At 38.4% G+C, this 20,185-nt stretch overlaps 1 protein-coding gene across 1 annotated transcript in view; it reads left to right on the forward strand.

Annotated features, from left to right (window-relative positions):
• The first annotated feature begins 2,178 nt into the window (after window positions 1-2,178).
• The window catches only part of LOC106089012 (hornerin), a 112,139-nt gene continuing 94,132 nt past the window's right edge, over window positions 2,179-20,185 (forward strand). Inside the window, exon 1 of the mRNA XM_059361628.1 lies at window positions 2,179-2,259. Within this exon, the coding sequence (XP_059217611.1) occupies window positions 2,179-2,259 (81 nt within the window). The remainder of the gene's footprint in view (window positions 2,260-20,185) is intronic.

A 20,185-nucleotide genomic window follows, 5' to 3' on the forward strand; every position in this document is an offset into this window, starting at 1 on the left:
AAAAAAAAAGAAATGTTATTATTTCCAATATGCCACTACAACAAAAAATCATTATCTTAATATTTTATGACCATCTAGCGAAGAAAGCTGAATTTAATGATTTTGGTATTAAATAGAACCTACTGTCAAAAGAAGTACAATTATTGTCATAAATCAATTTTTTTTTTATAGAAACCATGTAATGCAACAATACATTAAAACAGATTCCAGATCTCACTCCTAAGAATTTTGAGAAATATTTTTGTTGGACTTTTGGGATACAAAAATTGTTGTCTTTCGACAAGTCAATTTTCCCCCAAAACATGACGAGAAAAATAATTTTAATTGGTTTCGCATGTCCAATTTAAGCTAATACAAATCTCAGTAATATACCTCTTTCCTAACTGGAGCTAGATACTTTCTAAGGCAGCTTTATCCTTGTGTAGTTTTTATACCCTCCAACATACGATGGAGGTATATTAATTTCATCATTCTGTTTGTAACATCTCGAAATATGCGTCTAAGATCCCATAAAGTATATATTCTTGATCGTCATGTAATTTTAAGTCGATCTAGCCATGTCGGTCCGTCCGTCCGTCTGTCTGTCGAAAGCACGCTAACTTTCGAAGGAGTAAAGCTAGCCGCTTGAAATTTTGCACAAATACTTTTTATTAGTGTAGGTCAGTTGGTACTGTAAATGGGCCAAATCGGTCCATGTTTTGATATAGCTGCCATCATGGACGTAGACAGGACTTTATTTTGAGGGGGCCCCCACCACATTTTATCAAAATCGAAAATTGCAAAACTTCTTGTTACTGTGAAATTGGTAAAGATACCTCAATTTTTTTCTTATTTTTTACTTTTTTTTGTAGCAGTTGGGTGCAGGAACTGATACATCGGCGGTGACATTTGGTCATAAAGTCAAAGCTGAAATTTACACTGATTGATTTTCAATAATTGTGCCACGTACGGCCCGAATCGGTCTATAACCTTATATATCTCCCATATAAACCGATAGCCCGATTTGACTTCTATAGCCGTTACAAGCCTCAATTTTTGTCTGATTAGGCAGATGTTTTGTTACGACTTCCAACAACTGTGCCAAATACGGCCAAAATCAGTTTATAACCTGATATAGCTCCCATGTAAACCAGTCTCTCGATCATACTTGTTGGGTTCCTAGAAGCTTTAATTTTTGCTGGTTTTACAGAAATTTGGTATGTAAATAGAATAAAATTATGCCCCACAACTAAATTTATTTTGTATACATTTTTAGCATAATCCATGGTGGTGGGTTCCCAAGATTCGGCCCGGCCAAACTTAGCACGCCTTTACTTGATTGTTATTGCTCTACTAATGTGTACATGACTGTCATGGCCTTTTGTATCTACATTTAAAGAAACAAGTAAAAGCATACTAAGTTCGGCTGAACCGAATCTTATATACCCTCGACCATGGATCGCATTTGTCGCGTTCTTTTCCCGGTATCTTTTTTAGGCAAGCAATGGATAAAAGAAAATAATTGCTATGCTATTGGAGCTTTATCATGTTATGGTCCGATTCGGACCATAGAAGTCACTGTGCAAAAGTTCAGCCAAATCGAATAAGAATTGCGTCCTTTAGGGGATCACAAAGTAAAATAGGAAAATCGGTTTATAGGGGAGCTGTATATGGCTGTACCCGATTCAGACCAAATTTCACACGTATGCTGAAAATTTCAGCCAAATCGAATAAGAATTGCGCCCTCAGTTGGCGCTAACATCGGTTTATATGGTAGCTATATCAGGTTATGGACCTATTTCAACCATATTTGGCACAGTTGTTGGGATCGATAACAAAACACGTCGTGAAAATTTTCAGCCAAATCGGATAAGAATTGCGCACCGTAGTGGCTCAAGAAGACAAGATCTTAGATCGGATTACATGATAGCTATATATCAAAACATGGACCAGTGTGGCCAATTTATATTCCTAACTGACCTACACTAATGAGATGTATTTGTGCAAAACTTCAAGCGGTTAGCTTCACCCCTTCGAAAGTTAGCGAGCTTTCGACAGACAGACGGACGGACATGGCCAGATCGACATAAAATGTTAGGACGATCAAGAATATATATACCATATGGGGTCTTAGACGAACTACCGCCACAATACCAGCAAAATAAACTACTAATATTCAGCAAACATTTTTGTACTGGTATGAGTTTAAGCAATTGGCTGAAAATGTTGCAACAACTGAAAAGCGACGGCCATCAAATTAATCTTTCAAATTCATTGAAGGTATTTTTATTTTTGTACCCTACATCACCACTGTGGTACAGGGTATTATAAGTTTGTGCATTTGTTTGCAATGCTAAGAAGGAGAAGAGCTAGACCCATTGATAAGTATACCGATCGACTCAGAATCACTTTCTAATTCGATTTAGCCATGTCCGTCTGTGAGTCCATGTATTCTTGTAATCAAAGTGCAGGTCGTATTTGTTGCCAATCATCACGACATTTTTCACATATCACTTTTTTTGCCCAAGGACGGACGCCATTGATTTTGGTAAAAATCGGTTCAGATTTAGATATAGCTCCCATATATATGTATCGCCGGATTTGCACTTATTTGGCCATAGTAACAACAATTTTCAAACGATCTGTTTGAAAGTAGGTTCAGATGTAGATATAGCTCTCATATACATATATATTTATAGATTGCCCCAATTTATAATTGTAGGGTAGGTATAGGGTATTATACATTCAGCTCCGAGCGACTTTTGCCTTTCCTTACTGGTTTTTGTTAGGGGTTATTTAATTTTAGATTTGATAATTGGGGGTTCTTTTATTATTAAAAAATGGTTACAACACCCCATGGCCTTTATGACCGGGCGGTCTTAACGCCCAATTTTATTTTGATGGCCGCTGTATGAGCGGGCCTTATGACCGCTGGGCGTTATGAGAGTTCGTCAAAAAAAACCTCGCACCAAACGCCGCCAGGCTGGAGACAACAAAAATTTCTACAGCGCATAGATTGCTTGACAATATTTTGCGCCTTGCAATTTTATCCTAAAAAAAGTCCCAACGTTTTTTGTAAACGAAATTTACGTATGGAAATGATTGCTCATGGCTAATGAACTATTTGTTCGAGTGTCGAGAAATATACAGCGCTGATTGCCGAAGGTAAAGGTAAGATTCAGTTACAATATGATTGATTCAATTAATTTTTTAATTAAAAGTATTTTCATTTTCAATTAAATTTTTAATTGAAAAAATTTTCGTGATTATTATACTCTCCATCATAGGGGGTATACTAATTTCGTCATTCTGTTTGTACCTCCCCGAAATATTCCTCTAAGACCCCATAGAGTATATATATTCTTGATCGTCATGACATTTTAAGTCGATCTAGCCATGTCCGTCCGTCTGTTTGTCGAAAGCACGGTAACTTTCGAAGGAATAAAGCTAATTGCTTAAAATTTTGCACAAATACTTCTTATTGGTGTAGGTTGGGATTGTAAATGGGCTATATCGGTCCATGTTTTGATATAGCTGCCATATAAACCAATCTGGGATCTTCGATTCTTGAGCCACTAGAATGCACAATTTTTATCCGATTTCGCTGAAATTTAGCATGACGTGTTTTGGTATGACTTTCAACAACTGTGCGAAGTATGGTCTAAATTGGTCCATAATCTGATATAGCTGTCATATAAACCGATCTTGAATCTTAACTACTTGAGCCACTAGAGGGCGAAATTCTTATCCGATTTGGCTGAAATTTCGCATGAAGTGTTTATATATATAACTTTTATACATATATAAATTTTAATAAATGTGCCAAATATGGTTAAAATCGATCCATAACCTGATACAGCCACCATATAATTTGGTATCTTTACTTCTTGAGCCTCCAGAGGGCGTAATTATTATCCGATTTCGCTGAAATTTAGCACAACGGCTTCTCTCATGGCCTTAAAGATACGTATTAAATATTGTCCGAATCGGCCTATAACCCGATACAGCTCCCATATAAACCGATTAGGGGCGCATTGCTTACTCGAATTGGCTGAAATTTTACACAATGACTTCTATTGTACTATGGTCGCCAATATTTAAATCAATTATGTTCCAAATCGGACCATAACTTAATATAGCTCCAATATTATGGCAATTCTTTTCTTTTATTTTTTGTTTGCCTAAAAAGAGATATCGGGAAAAGAACTCGAACTCGAACGCGATCTAGGGTATATAAGATTCGGCCCTGCCGAACTTGACACGCTTTTACTTGTTTTTTGTTTAGTTAAACTTAATTTTATAACGCTTTAAATTCATCACATTTCGTAGCTTAAGTCTTCGGGGAGTTAACGTTTCGCCTCAATAAATGATCACATTGATAAACTCCCCAAAAAATAACTGTTCCCAAAAAAACCGTCCACTAGTTTAGATCCCATATAAGTCACTTAACCATTTGTGGTATTTCGGTGGTTTGTCCGCAATTAGGTAATCGCTGACAATGCAACAATTCGTTGCATTTTTTCTTATGTGACTGTTGCAAATAGGAAATCCTCCTTACTGCCAAACTCATGCATTATGAATTGAACACCATTTGCACTGTGACATAATATTTTCTCGTTTGCAGGATTTGAACGAAATAAAATCATCGCAACTTTTGAATGTGACTACAAACACACATTAGGCACTCAAAATTTGTTTCCTTGTTGCCGCGTTTGAAGTTGCGAGTTGAGCCAAAAACTTTAACAACTCGGGCTAAGAGGCTTTCAAAGCATTCGCATTGGAGAGCACAAACCGGTTGCCGGGACAATAAAGACTTCCGACAAAAAATTTATTTATCATTTGCTTCCGATTTTGGGACGACATCACCATGACCGCCACTTGGTTGAGAGGAGCAAGTCAAGAGGTTTCCGTTACAAGGCGATCAACAGGCGACATTTGGACGCCTGCTACTACGTTCATGTAAGGCCATGGGAGAAAAAAGCAAAATGTAAACTCAGATAATTTGAAATCATTAAATTGCAAAACCAGTTGAGGAAAAGGTGAATATTTTAATTAGTGGCACTGTGCTATGAAAGTAAATATCTATTTTTTTCTTTTTACATGGGCACGGAGTGGTGGTTGCCATCGATATTGGCAGTGGCATTCAGGCAAATGTAACAAATTTGATGGTTACAAGTTGGCCAATGTTTTGTTTGCTTGTTGTTTGCTTTTCCTTACTTTGGTATTTGGTCGTTCGGGTAGAAAGAGCGGCAGGTTTTTAATCCTTCTGTGAAGTTTAAGTTCAGTAATAGTTGCCATACTGCGTGTTGCATAATAACTTCAAAAAGGCGTTGCAATATTGTCGAACAGTGGTTCCAGATTAATTACTGCTTATTTAGGGAATAATTAGCGAAGGAAATTAGAAAATAAATAAAAGTATCGTTAAACACTTTCAACACCTTGGTGAAATTTGAGCAATAACAAGAAAGATTATATCCCTTCTTGACCAATGGCATGCGCATATCATACATATAGCGAATATATACTTGCGATAACAAGAAAAGGATGATTGATTACCCATAAGAGTGAGACGTGAAGTATGCGTACTAAACTCTTACTGCCTCGAAGATCTCTACAAGTCTGAAGGCCTTGTGTCCTACGGATTCAGCAGGGTAAGTCTAACGGTACATTGAAGGTTCGGATATTCAGGAGTTATTGCTTGTCTGAGGAACTAACATCCACATCTAAAGCCTAGCGGATTGTTGAAAACGTGAAATCCCTCTACTTAGAACAAAAGTGTAGGGGAGTGCTTCGAAACGTTACACAAGAAGCGCTTTATGAATGGACCGTTCGGCTAGAATATGCTCCAGCAGTAAAGAAGGGAACTCAAAAAGAAGAAGCTTTGGGAGTATATGAGCACGTGTGGTGCCTCTTTTTTCTGAATTACACAAGAAGCGCCTTGGGATGATGAACTTCTATCGGAGATGAGAGGCTATGGCAGCAGTGGGGAGAATTTGAACCCAGACCATGGTCTGGTTTTAGCAGATAAATCATTCTAATGGTCAAACCACTTCGACGATCCTCCTGATGGCAGGAGTTTTTGACGTTTTTCTATCCAGGATCCATTGGTGCATGAAGACATTGTTCGTGTGCTAAGAAACTTAATAAGGTAGGGAATAGAATAGAGTCCGTATTCTTGCTAGGAGTACTAAAAATATATTTTTCTTCCGTCCCGATGCGATGGGTGATTTTTTAGCTGTTATCTTTTTGGCAACACTGGTTTAAAAGCCAAAGCACGTTTCGTGTTTTGTTTCACTCTCAAAAATCTTCAGTTTGGTCTATAATTTAATTATGAATCATCTCGTAAACGAACAACGCTTGCAAATTATCGAATTTTATTATCAAAATGCGGGCTCTGTTAAAAAAGTTCATCGCGAGCTTCTTCCATTGAGCGATGAATCATTTTTGGCTCAGTGGGTACATAAATAAACAGAATTGTCGATTTTGGAGAGAATATCAGCCAGAAGCATTGCAAGAGCTACCAATGCATCCAGAAAAAGTGACATGTTGGTGCGGTTTATAGGCTGGTGGCGTCATTGGACCGTACTTCTTCAAAGATGATGCGAATCGTAACGAAACTGTGAATGGTGAGCGCTACCGTGAGATGATATCCAACTTGCATGACATATGGTTTCAACAAGACGGTGCCACATGTCACACAGCATGCGCATTCGGCGAACCTTTCATTTGACGTTCGGGGGGACCGGTCAATTGGCCACCTAAACCGTGCGACTTAACGCCTAATGTTAAAGCTCATATCTATACAGACAAGCCCGCTACATTTGACGCACTGAAGCACAACATCGAAGCATTTATTCGTGAGATACCGGCCGAAATGTTAGAAAGAGAATACCAAAATTGGACTAAGCGGATGGACCATTTGAGACGCAGTCACGGGTAACATTTGCATGAAATTATCTTCAAACATTAAATTATATGGATCTTTTCAAATAAATATTTCATTCATTTTTCTGAATATTATGTGTTTTTTTTTTTCTTTAAAAATCGCCCCTTAGTATATGGCATTCTTGAAATAAGTTGAAATTATATGGATCTTTTCAAATAAATATTTCATTCATTTTTCTGAATATTATGTGTTTTTTTTTTTTCTTTAAAAATCGCCCCTTAGTATATGGCATTCTTGAAATAAGTTTATCACAATTCTGGCAGGCTTCCCTCTACATGACACACGATTCTGAGATGCCGCCTTCAAACTTAAAATTGCAGGAAGAAGCTGCTTCTGAAGAGAAGCAGACCCCCATTGTGGGCAGTGATTGCAATGCAATTCACCTGATTTAGGGTAGTTCAGATATTTATGGAAGGGAGGAGCTACTTATCGAATTTATTATATAAAAATTTAATTGTTGCTTATTGTTAGTTTGTTTGGCTGTTCCGTATAGACTCAAAAACGGCTAAAGCGATTTTCATAAAATTTTCACAGATCGTAGAGTTTGGGCCCACACCAGATCTTGGATATGGTTGCACGGATTAAGGCGAAATTTTGTATAAAAATGTATTCCTTGGTCTCTGAGGGGCCTCACCATCCCCGAAAACCCCCTAGTAAGACATATTACCGATTGGGATAATATGAGACTGAAATGAAAGATATTTGGGAGTTAAATACGAATATGGTATTAAAAATTGGGTGCAAGTACCTAGGGGGCGCCCCAGGCCCAAAACCGCCTCAAAAGTAGACCGATCGAACAATATGGAACTCAAATGAAACCCAACAGGACATGCTGTACTTATGACGCTGCTGAGGCTTGATTCAAACTAATTTTTTTTTACACTTTTAAGAATATTTAGAAGATATGATACTATCAGAAATTAAAATATTTGGGTACTCAACAATTTGCACAAACTTTTGCATTTTCCTGAAAGAGAGCGTAAAATCGAAAAACATTTGAAGAGTTTTGTAAATTAGAGTTTGCAAATTTAGGTTTAAGATTTTATTTCCCAGCAGAAATTTCTTACTCTCCTGCAAAATTTTACTTTCACATTGTTACTGGATAAGTACGCAAACACACCTAATATTATGCAGCAATCGGTAAACAAAAAACAGCTGTATTTTTCGGGACGGTTTATCATTAGGATAAGCAATATTTGCGAAAACCAAATGCCTTTAATCAGAAGAATATCTATACCATAAATTTTAATCGAAAATGAGAAAACGGCCATAGAGGTTGCAAGTAACAATTACTGTAAAAGCTGTGAGGTTGTCAAGAAGAGGAATCCATAAAACGTCTTCTGTGTGCCTTTCCTGCAGTTACAAGTTTCACTTAGGTTCTTATTGCATTGAAGTCTTGTCTGAATCAGCTGAGGTGAACATTCGTTTAGCCTTTTAAAGCTAACTGGCTGGTACAACGGTAGAAACCAGAAGACATATTCTATTATAGTATCATAGTTGAAGTAAGCATCCCGAGAAATTACTGTTCAACAATCGTGTTCCAATAATTCACTGTGACTTTTGTTAACCTAATCTCATAAGGAAGCATTTCCAGGTGCATTTATATAAATAAATTTTACTTCAAATACAAATATTTTTTAAACTATTTTTTATTTTTTCTTGCTTTTATTTATTAAGTTTGGTTTTTGTGGGACCACTTATTCCAGCTAACATACATCCAGTTGCGCATTCATGCAATCTTATGATACTATGGAAAATTACAAATAGTTTGACTTCTCTGTTGCACCGCATCCATTACTGCTAGTCACACTCCAAATACGTTATACATACATAGTTCATGTGAAAAGAGACATCAAACAACCCGAAAATGTGTCAATGAATTAAATAGCCAATTTTAAAATCCCAATTGCTGGCACTAATATGAATTTCACCAATTCCATGGAAATGGATAAATGATTTTTTTTTCACATATAGCACTTCACAAATGGCCATCGAATATTAATAGAGAAAATTTTAAAATTTCAGAATTAGTTGTTGTTGTTGTATCAGTGTGTTGTGTTCTGTCTTTCATCTACTTTGTTCTGTTGAACTTTTTAGATCTAGGAACTCTGCGATTAAGTCTCTGGGTCTGAGTCGAGTGGGTCTAGCTGGCTAGTTACACAGGTGACGTGTGGTCCCAAGTCATAGTCAGAACACCCATCCCGCACGTTGATATCCTTGCTTCGTAGTTGAGGCGGCTACGCTGCCGGATCGTATCCCCCGGGTAGTTCCGGTTTGCCAGAGTAGTTCTGGTTTGTCGGGGGAGCTCAATTTCTTCAGGTGATATGGGTGGCGGTCGTTCTCCAAGGACCAACTTCACCCAATACCTATTCACCACATCTGCTTCCGCATCTGCATGAATGCTGTCCAGAGCCGCCTGATTTACCGCTTGATCAAAAGGTTCTCTCTTGTAGCGCAGAACCTCTCGCTCTAGGTCAAGAAGAACCACCTTAAGGCTTCTGGGCGGTGCATACCTGTCCACATGATGATGATTTGGATGGTAACAGCCCAGAAGGTTTTGGTTAGCCATCATGGGTTATATCGGTCCATGTTTTGATAAAGAGGCCATATAAACCGATCTTCTTCTTCTTGGGCCTCTGGAGGGCGCAATGATTATCTGATTTGACTGAACTTTAACGTTAAGTATATAGTTTTGTCTCGCATCAACTATACCAAGTATAGTCTAAATAGATTCATAACCTGATATAGCTCCCATATAAGCCAATTTCCCGATCATACTTTTTAAGCCTCTAGAGGCCGCAATTCTTATCCGATTTGGCTAAAATTTTGTACAACGGCTTCTCCCATGACCTACAACATGCGTGTCAAATCGGTCATCAAGTGAATCGGTCATTATAGCCTGATACACCTCCCATATAAACCGATCTCCCAATTTTACTTCTTGAGCCCCTAAAGGGCGCAATTCTTATCAAAATTGGCTGGAATCTTACATAACGTCTTATACTATGGTATCCAATATTCAATTTAATCATGGTCCGAATCGGACCATAACTTGATATAAGAGGTGATCTTTTAGGAGCTGTAGGAAATTTTTTCAAAAAATTCAGAAAAATGCATGAAATCTTTATTCGAATCGATAATACGGTCCATATAAATAAATGTTTGAAGATTATTTCATGAATATGTTGACAGTGGCTGTGCCTCAAATGGTTCATCCTCTAAGTCCAATTTTGGAGTACTCTTTCCAACATTTCGGCCGATATGAGGTCTAACATAGCCCCACAAAAAATTGTCTAAAGACGTTCAATTGCACGATCTAGGCGGCTAATTGACCGATCCCGAACGTGAAATAAAATGCTCACCGAAATTGCCTCTCAATAAGTCCATTTTAACGCGTCATCCAAGTCAAGCTCTTGCATTTTGGGCAAAACAAGTTGGATATCACCTCATGGTAGCGCTCACCATTCACAGTTACTTTACGATTCGCATCATCTTTGAAGAAGTACGGTCCAATGATGCCACCATTCCATAAACCGCAACAAACTGTGACATTTGTAGCTCTTGCAATGCATCTGGCTGATCTTCATTGGAGTGAAGATGAATCGACAACTCTGTTTATTTACGTACCTATTGAGCCAAAAATAAGCTTCGTCGTAAAATGGAAGAAGCGTACTATGAACTTTCTTAAGAGAGCACGCATTTTGATAATAATATTCAATAATTGGCAAGCGTTGTTCGTTTGCGAGACGATTCATGGTTAAATTATGGACCAAACTGAAGAAGCTTGATATTGAAATAAAACACGAAACTTTGGTGAGCTGTTTAAACCAGTGTTGCCAAAAAGATACCATTTAGCTCCAAAAGCATATCAATTCTTATCCATTATCCTTTGTTTGCCTAAAAAGAGATACCGAGCAAAGAACTCGACAAATGCGATCCGTGGTGGATGGCATATAAGACTCGTCCCGGCCGAACTTTGCACGCTTTTACTTGTCCTGACCTTATCGCAGATTGAAGTGGCGTGTGAGGAGAGTGTGTAAGGGCTATCAAATAGGCCACCAAGTATTTTGTGACACTTGATGGACGGAATCGGCACTCCATCGATTATCACATTCCGCTCATTAATCACCTCATGCGTGGTTGCAGTGAACAATTTGGCTAAAGATTTGGTGGCAGATATCTTCAAATCCATTTCAGCGAAATAAGCGGCAGGTTCATTGGGGTATACGTTTAACTTATCGCAGATATCAACAATAATTGGGGGAGGGAGCCTGATGCCATGATCGCACAATCGTTCGCATATGATACGATCTCTATGCCGTATGGAGGAGGTGGAATGGAGGATAGGTAGGGATTAAACAGTGCCGAAGGTATCATCCGGCCTTGGGAAACTCCATGTTTCACTCTAAGGTGTTTTGCCTTTTTATCCCTAAATTCCACAAACTACCGGCAACACACAGATAATTTATGACCCAGCGTTTCAGGCTTGGCTGGAGCGACAGGTTTTCGATGCCCTCAAGTAGTTTGGCATGGCTGACCGTGTCGAATAATTTCGTTCCAGTCCTCTGTATCCGTCCTCTGACATGGCCTGCGCTGATTGAAGCCACGGTGAATGTGTGCGGTGATGGCATACAAATCAGTTGTTGTGCTATGCAGTCTTCGAAATCCGTGCTGGTGATCGGCGAATGGAAATTCTCCAACGCGGTTTGGGAGTAGTAATCTTTCAAGCGCCAAGGCCACTGGTGAGAGAAAAGAGATCGGGTTGTACGACTCCCCTTGCTCTTGTTCTTCCCAGGCTATTTACCAACATCCATGGCGGTGGGTATCGAAGTTTCGTACAAAAAGTTGAGTTTACAAAGTTCATTTCACTCAAAAATCTTTTTCATGAAATAATGCCTTAATTTTGAAGCGTGCAGGAATATTGAACTCTGCTTCTTTAGTTTTATTATATACATGTATGTTGATGGTCTTTAATTTGTGTAAAATGCCCAGCCTATGTTTAATGAGCTTCATCACTCTGAACCTTTAACCTTTTTTCATGTGTCCTACTGGCAACTTGATAAAATCAAGACTTCGGAACATTTACTCGGGCAAGCCGTAATTTGAAAACATAACTTAAATTGGAACTTAACCCCGGCAAAGGAAGTTCATTATCACAATGTCAGAAGGGCAAAGACTAGAGCAAATGTATGCTTACAAAACCGACACACAGACAATTAGTCATGGACTGGGTGTCGTATTGGCTGCCTTTAGTTACTTGGGTCGCAGACAATGTACAAACAAGCATTCGAATACCGAATTTGCGTTTAATGGGTTTTTGGGTACATTTCGATGACATATTTTTTCCACTAAAAGCCTACGTGTAAATTACACTTGCTTCGTTGCTAGAAATTTGGTTTTGTTTTATTTAATTGCGAAATACTGATTCCAAGGATGTTATATAATATTTTGGGTAATTAAATAAAACAACTTGGCTGCTCATACTTCGTAGCCTTAATTTGCCATAATAAACCATAGATGAACATAGCTCGACGTGCCTCACACTGCAGTTTTAGGTTGAGGGGTATTGGATAAATGTTTTATGACAGTCATTAGTATTTCAATATGGCAATGTTGAAAATGCAATGTTAAAATGATGGCTTAAATATGCATGTTCAAACTGGCCGCTTACTCTAGGTGAACAGTAATCACTATGACATTGTCATAAGAATTTAAAAAAAAAATAGAAGTTCTTAACACGATTTAAAGGAGTGTTTTTTTTTTCTTAAGAAAGGGTAGTGCAAAATATTACCATCCATTGAAGTATTTATGGGCAGATTATAAGTTTACTAATTAAAGTATTTTTGTTGTGTGACATGCATTGACGCAGGGGACATGCGTCCACCTGTAGATGGGGCGTCACTCATTGTGAATACATGGGGTGTAACAGAGTTGATTCGCGAACAACATTGCCAGTTGCGATTATGTTGCAAGAAGGGGATTAATGCATGCACATGTCTGTTTCGATGTATACGTGTTTTTTATAAAAATATGCGAAATCTACAACAAGCCAAATGGAGGGAAATGCCGGACAAAGCCGCCAGGAGGATGGCTTGGGTTGGAGCCATAGAAAGGCTTTGAGAAACTGAGAAGTTCACGTATCCCCAGTGAAGTTTTAAAGACAAGAGATCCCTGGAAAACCATAGCGTATGCGAAAATCTGGAACAAAAGAGAGGGATACCGTCAGTAAAATCAATGTTTAAACCTGTTATACCACACAAATATCCCGGGTATTCACTTACAAATTCTTTTTCGGGGTAATACCTGTCCTGTTTGTGTGTCCGTCCCACTGGGGAAAATGACTATTGGTGGTGTGTTTTTTGAAGCCCCAACAGTCTGCAAAGAAAGAGTAAAACACTTATTTGAGAAATTATAAACAAAACTTATTTGAAGCTAAAAGAGAAACAAACTTAAAATTATTCTATTAAAACAGGAAGTATAAAAAAACCAGTAAGGAAAGGCAAAAGTCGGGCGGAGCCGACTGTATAATACCCTACACCTATCCTACAATTTTAAATTCGGACACTATATATAAAGAAATGTATATGAGAGCTATATCTAAATCTGAACCGACTTTCAAACAGATCGTTTGAAAATTGTTGTTACAACGGTCATATAAGTGCAAATCCGGTGATAAGTATGCATGGGTGCTACATCCAAATTTGAACCGATTTTGATGATATATTAAGATTAGTAACAAAACAATCCATGCCAAATTTTGTGCAGATCGGTTACAAATTGTGTTTATTACAGCCATATAAGTGTAAATCGGGCGATACATATACATGGGAGCAATATCCAAATCTGAACCGATTTTGATGAAATCTTGTAAGTATGTTAAGATCAGTAATAAAATAATTTATGCAAAAGTTTGTGCAGGTTGGTTGAAAATTGTATTGGTTGGGTTACCCAAAAAGTAATTGCGGATTTTTCATATAGTCGGCGTTGACAAATTTTTTCACAGCTTGTGACTCTGTAATTGCATTCTTTCTTCTGTCAGTTATCAGCTGTTACTTTTAGCTTGCTTTAGAAAAAAAAGTGTAAAAAAATTAAATTTGATTAAAGTTCATTCTAAGCTTTATAAAAAATGCATTTACTTTCTTTTAAAAAATCCGCAATTACTTTTTGTGCAACCCAATATAAATGGGAGCTATATCTAAATCTGAACCGATTTTAATAAAATTTTGCGAATATGTTAAAGTCAACAAGAAAATATAGCAGATCGTTTGAAATTGTAGTTACTACGGTCATTTAAGTTCAAATCGTGCGATACATATTTATGGGAGCTATATATAAATCTGAACCGATTTTAATAAAATTTTGCGAATATGTTAAAGTCAGCAAGAAAACAATCCGTCCCAAAATTTGTGCAGATCGTTTGAAATTGTAGTTCTACGGCCATTTAAGTGCAAATCGGGCGTTACATATATATGAGAGCTATATCTAAAACTAAACCGATTTTTACCAAAATCAAAGGCGTTCGTCCTTGGGCCAAAAAAGTTATATGTGCAAAATTTCGTTATGATTGGATAACAAATACGACCTGCACTTTGATTACAAGAATACATGGACTCACAGATGGACGGATGGACGGACGGACAGACGAACATGGCTAAATCGAATCAGAAAGTGATTCTGAGTCGATCGGTATACTTATAAATGGGTCTACGTCTTGTCCTTCTTAGCGTTGCAAACAAATCTTATAAATACAAGTTTCATATCAATAAGAACATGTAAAAGCGTGCTAAGTTCGGCCGGGCCGAATCTTATATACCCTCCTCCATGGATCGCATTTGTCGAGTTCTTTTCCCGGCATCTCTTCTCAGGCAAAAAAGGATAAAAGAAAAGATTTGCTCTGCTATTAGAGCGATATCGAGATATGGTTCGGACCACAATTAAATTATATATTGGAGACCTGTGTAAAATGTCAGCCAATTCGAATAAGAATTGCACCCTTTGGGGGCTCAAGAAGTAAAATAGAGAGATCGATTTATATGGGAGCTGTATGGGGCTATAGACCGATTCAGATCATAATAAACACGTATGTTGATGGTCATGAGAGAATCCGTCGTTCAAAATTTCAGGAAAATCGGATAATAATAAGAATTGCACCCTTTGGGGGCTCAAGAAGTAAAATAGAGAGATCGATTTATATGGGAGCTGTATCAGGCTATAGACCGATTCGGACCATAATAAACGTATGTTTATGGTCATGAGAGGATCCGTCGTACAAAATTTCAGGAAAATCGGATAAAAATTGCGACCTCTACAGGCTCAAGAAGTCAACATCCCAGATCGTTTTATATGGCAGGTATATCAAGTTATGAACCGATTTAAACCATACTTGGCACAGTTGGATATCATAACAAAACACGTCGTGCAAAATTTCATTCTAACCGGATAAAAATTGCGCCCTCTAGAGACTCAAGAAGTCAAGGCCCAAGATCAGTTTATATGACAGCTATATCAGGTTATGGACCGATTTGAACCATACTTTTCACAGTTGTTGGATATCATACGGACGAACGGACAGACGTACGGACATGGCTAGATCGACATAAAATGTCACGACGATCAAGAATATATATACTTTATGGGGTCTCAAATATTTCGAGCAGTTACAAACAGATTAGTATACCCCCATCCTATGGTGGAGGGTATAAAAGCCAGTCATGAAATTCAAAAGTCGGTAGTTGTCTTTCGTCAACCGATTGTCACGAAAGTAATTCTGTTTTAACTCATGACATTTTTGTTAAATTTTAAAACACGGTTTAGATTGATTGATTTAAGAGAATAGTTATTTGTCCGGTAAACGTATAATCATTTGCGGCTATCGAAACACTTTCGCTAGTAGGGAGTTTTTGGTTTTACAACAAAAGAAAGGTCCTTTACAGTAGGCGAAGCTCCTAACGGGCTTACAATAAACAAAGTTAGTTACGTTCAATAATGCTACGTTTATGCCTAACGTCTGATATGTTAAGCGAAGCATTACATAGATACAAAAAAAAAACTTCGTAATAAAAGTATTTTGTTTATCGTAAAAGTGTCCCGGGAAAATATCAATCGATATTCAGTCAAAAAAAATAAATATCGATAGCGCCATCGGTACTTTGCCAGCTCAAGTAGGTATGCAACCCAAGCTGTTCTTAGTGACATTAGCAAAGGTCCTTGGACCCATATTACTATTGTTCGCCTTAGTTTTTTTGGGCAGGTGTTCGTAGCCTTTTGGCAGCCTGCTGTCCCTGTGTAGCTTTTAAGGTAGCCTGCGCAGCGAATCTCCGGGATCAATAAGGGGAGCCTCTCTCTTTATCGCTGAGTGCTTAAGGAAGGAGGCCACCGAACACCTGGGTTCGAATCCTGGCGAGACCATCAGAAAAAAATTTCTGCTGTGGTTTTTACCCTCCTAATGCTGGCAACATTTGTTAGGTACTACGCCATGTACAACTTCTCCCCAAAGAGGTGTCGCACTGCGGCACGCCGTTCGGACTCGGCTTTACAAAGGAGGCCCCTTATCATTGGGCTTGAATCGGACTGCACTCATTGTTTAGTGGAATCATGGGAAAATTTTGCATTTTTGTTAAAGGATCTCTTGCGCCAAGTCTCTCAACAAAACAGATAGCGAAGTGCCTTTTATTATAAAAAGCCCACAAAGATCGTATTGGTTTACCAAGAAGTCCGATGGTCTAGGTAAATAAAAGGCAAGCATTGTTTTTAAAGACACAAATCTTTTAATGAAAGCAAAAATGTCGTTGTAGCTTAGGAAACGGACTTTGGAAAAAGGCAATGTATACCTTAGTTAAAGACACAGAATATCCTTACAAATAGAAGCGTTTGTTAATGTTGGGGTTTTAAGTAAAAATACTAAGTTTAACAAGTAAAAGAGTGCTAAGTTCGGCCGGGCCGAATCCGAAACCCTCCACCATGGATCGCATTTGTCGAGTTCTTTTCCCGGCATCTCTTCTTAGGCAAATAAAGGATATAAGAAAAGATTTTCTCTGCTATTAGAGCGATATTAAGATATGGTCCGGTTTGGACCACAATTAAATTATATGTTGAAGACCTGTGTAAAATGTGCCAATTCGAATAAGAATTGCACCCTTTGGGGGCTCAAGAAGTAAAATAGAGAAATCGATTTATGTGGGAGCTGTATCAGGCTATAGACCGATTCAGACCATAATATACACGTATATTGATGGTCATGAGAGGATCCGTCGTACAAAATTTCAGGCAAATCGGATAATAATTGCGTCCTCTAGAGGCTCAAAAGATCCCATATCAGTTTATATGGCAGCTATATCAGGTTATGAACCGATTTGAACCTTATTTGACACAGTTGTTGAAAGTAAGAATAAAATACGTCTTGCAAAAATTTCAGCCAAATCGGATAGGGATTGCGCCCTCTGAAGCTTAAGAAGTCCCAAAATCTGTTTATATGACAGCTATATCAGGTTATGGACTGATTTGAACCAAACTTTGCACAGTTGTTGGATATCATAACAAAACACGTCGTGCAAAATTTCATTCCAATCGGATAAGAATTGCGCACTCTAGAGGATCAAGAATTCAAGTCACAAGATCGGTTTATATTGTAGCTATATCAGGTTATGAACCGATTTGAACCATACTTGGCACAGTTGTTGGATATGGCAGCAATATCAAAACATGGACCGATTTGGCCCATTTACAATACCAACCGACCTACACTAATAAGAAGTATTTGTGCAAAATTTCAAGCGACTAGCTTTACTCCTTCGGAAGTAAGCGTGCTTTCGACAGATAGACGGACGGACAGACGGACGGACATGGCTAGATCGACATAAAATGTCGCGACGATCAAGATTGTATATATTTTATGGGGTCTCAGACGAATATTTCGAGTAGTTACAAACAGAATGACGAAATTAGTATACTCCCATCCTATGGTGGAGGGTATAAAAATAGACTTTTTCAAAAAATAGTAATTAGACAGTCATCTTTGAATTTGAATGATAATCAATAAGCGACCGAAATTCGAAAAGAATGGTTGTGTCCGTAACTGTATGTCAACTAAAATTTTAAGATAGCCTCTTATATTGAAGATTTCGTTGGCTAAATTCCTTAGAGGAAGGCAAAATCTTAGATTTTCAGCCAAATGTTTTTATGTTTGGGATATTGCGCCGGGTATAAGGCTCAATGGAATAAAATATGATAATCAGAGTTGCAAAGCGTACCTTCTGGAAGCGTTTTCTGCTAACAGGTCCTTAGCGTTAATGACGCCAGTAAGATAAACGAGTTTCTCTTGAAAACCCATGTTCAAACTTAAACGTTGGTTGGTGACATGGGAGTAAGTGCAGAGGCAATGGATGACATGTTGAGGCTTTTTATGAAAATTCATTTTCCACAGGATACGGCGAAACAGACGGAGCCACTAGAATCTTGGAACAATGAGATTGATTGAAGGCTTACATTAAAGACTTTATGGGAAACCACTCCTTCCAACCACTTAAGCATCCTGGACTTGAAGGAATATTTCCAACGTTACTACAGAAGGATTCGCTGGCCGCTGTATTCAGAGCGTAAGTAGAATTGCATTTACCCCTAAGTAGAAAGGTAGGGTGCAAGGGTGATATTTATACCCGAACCCGCCGAGTTAAAGTATGCGCCACCAAATCACCTAAAAACCATGGAACGTATTGTGGTTACCATATCAAAGAGTATGACATCCAGCAAATTGCTCAGATACATGCAGCATATCTATGTCTAAGGAAGATCTGTTGAGACCACCCTGGCCAAGATTGTTCATAAAATAGAAGAATTCTTTGATGCGGTATGCATCTTCATCGAGGGGGCTTTAAATAATGTAAAGCGTAAGGCACTGGGGCCATTTGATCGCCTGTCCTATGGGTGACCAGCATAATTAACCAACTACGGATCCTGACTCTAGAGAGATTTGAATCCGTCTACGTCCGCTACGCAGACGATGTTCTAATACTTCAAAGGGGCAGGGATTGGAATCCTCTAGACCAAGGAGTCTGAATGTTAACCCAAAGAATGCTGAATCTCCCTCTTCACGAGAAAGACAAATTTAGCAAATTTAACTCGCCACGTTTCCTTAACATAACGATTTCGATAGCCGACAAAGTCAAATACTTGGGAGTTATCTTGGACAGGAAACTGAGTGGGAAATGTCACATTCAGAAGCATACCAAGAAGGTTCACAGATGTTGGACACTAAGTAGTTGGGCCTAAGGCTCGAAATGTGGTCTGAATACGAGGATAGCTCACCGGTTCTTCAGGAGCATGATTAGACCAATTCTAACATAAGGATAACACAACAAGTTCAGGAAATACGTCTTGGCAATGGCGGAGCGATGAGGATCACGCCTACTAGCGCACTAGAGACTACTCTACATATCCAACCCATAGACATACAGATTAAGTGTGAGGTAGTCACTGCGGCTATGAGACTGAGGAGAAGAATGGAAAGATGGTAGGAGCAGCTCACACTATCGGGGTATAAATGTGGCGACGATAGGAAACCTCGAAGGAATGAAAGAGGTTTCGGATGGGATACCTGAGGCAACACTTGTGGTTGAATGCGAGGCATTGCTGCCACATAAGGATCAAAGCTAGGAGACAGAGTGGGTCTGAGGGTGTAATGCATCAGTGATTGAAATCTGTTTTCGACTGCCTGACCATAATACGGTCATGAAGGCAAATGATAGAATGTATAGCGAATGTGGGGAATATGATGAGACGCTGGAGGATTTCCAATGGTATTGTCCTGCTTTCTCGAGGCGGGCATTGGGGAACAAGTGGGGATTTTGTGAGAAATACAGAATTTCCGAGTTCAATTTTCACGACCTTGCGTTTTAGTGTTTAGAGCGCACAACATACCGATCACTTGCTTAGCTGTATACCCATAGTGGAATAAACCTAACCTCCGGTTTGATGTCTTGAGCCCATTGCAGATTCAATTTTTATCAAATTGGATTTTGAGACAGGTTTATGAAATACATTAATGCCCTTCAACACCTACATCAAATGCTAACCAGATAAGTCCACAAAAAGCTGTGGCCCCATGTCCTCTAATTTTACCCCTTTAACTCAAATTTTACTCCTTTAACTTCTAGTAGCATCCATTTGTAACTAATTTGGCTTAAATTTTAAACGAGAGCTACACATAAGCCCCTCGTATATTTCACAAAATGGGACCCAAATACTAAGGACCATAAAAATATA

The sequence above is a fragment of the Stomoxys calcitrans genome, chromosome 2 (genome assembly GCF_963082655.1).
Source record: "Stomoxys calcitrans chromosome 2, idStoCalc2.1, whole genome shotgun sequence".
In the NCBI taxonomy this organism is placed as follows: domain Eukaryota; kingdom Metazoa; phylum Arthropoda; class Insecta; order Diptera; family Muscidae; genus Stomoxys; species Stomoxys calcitrans.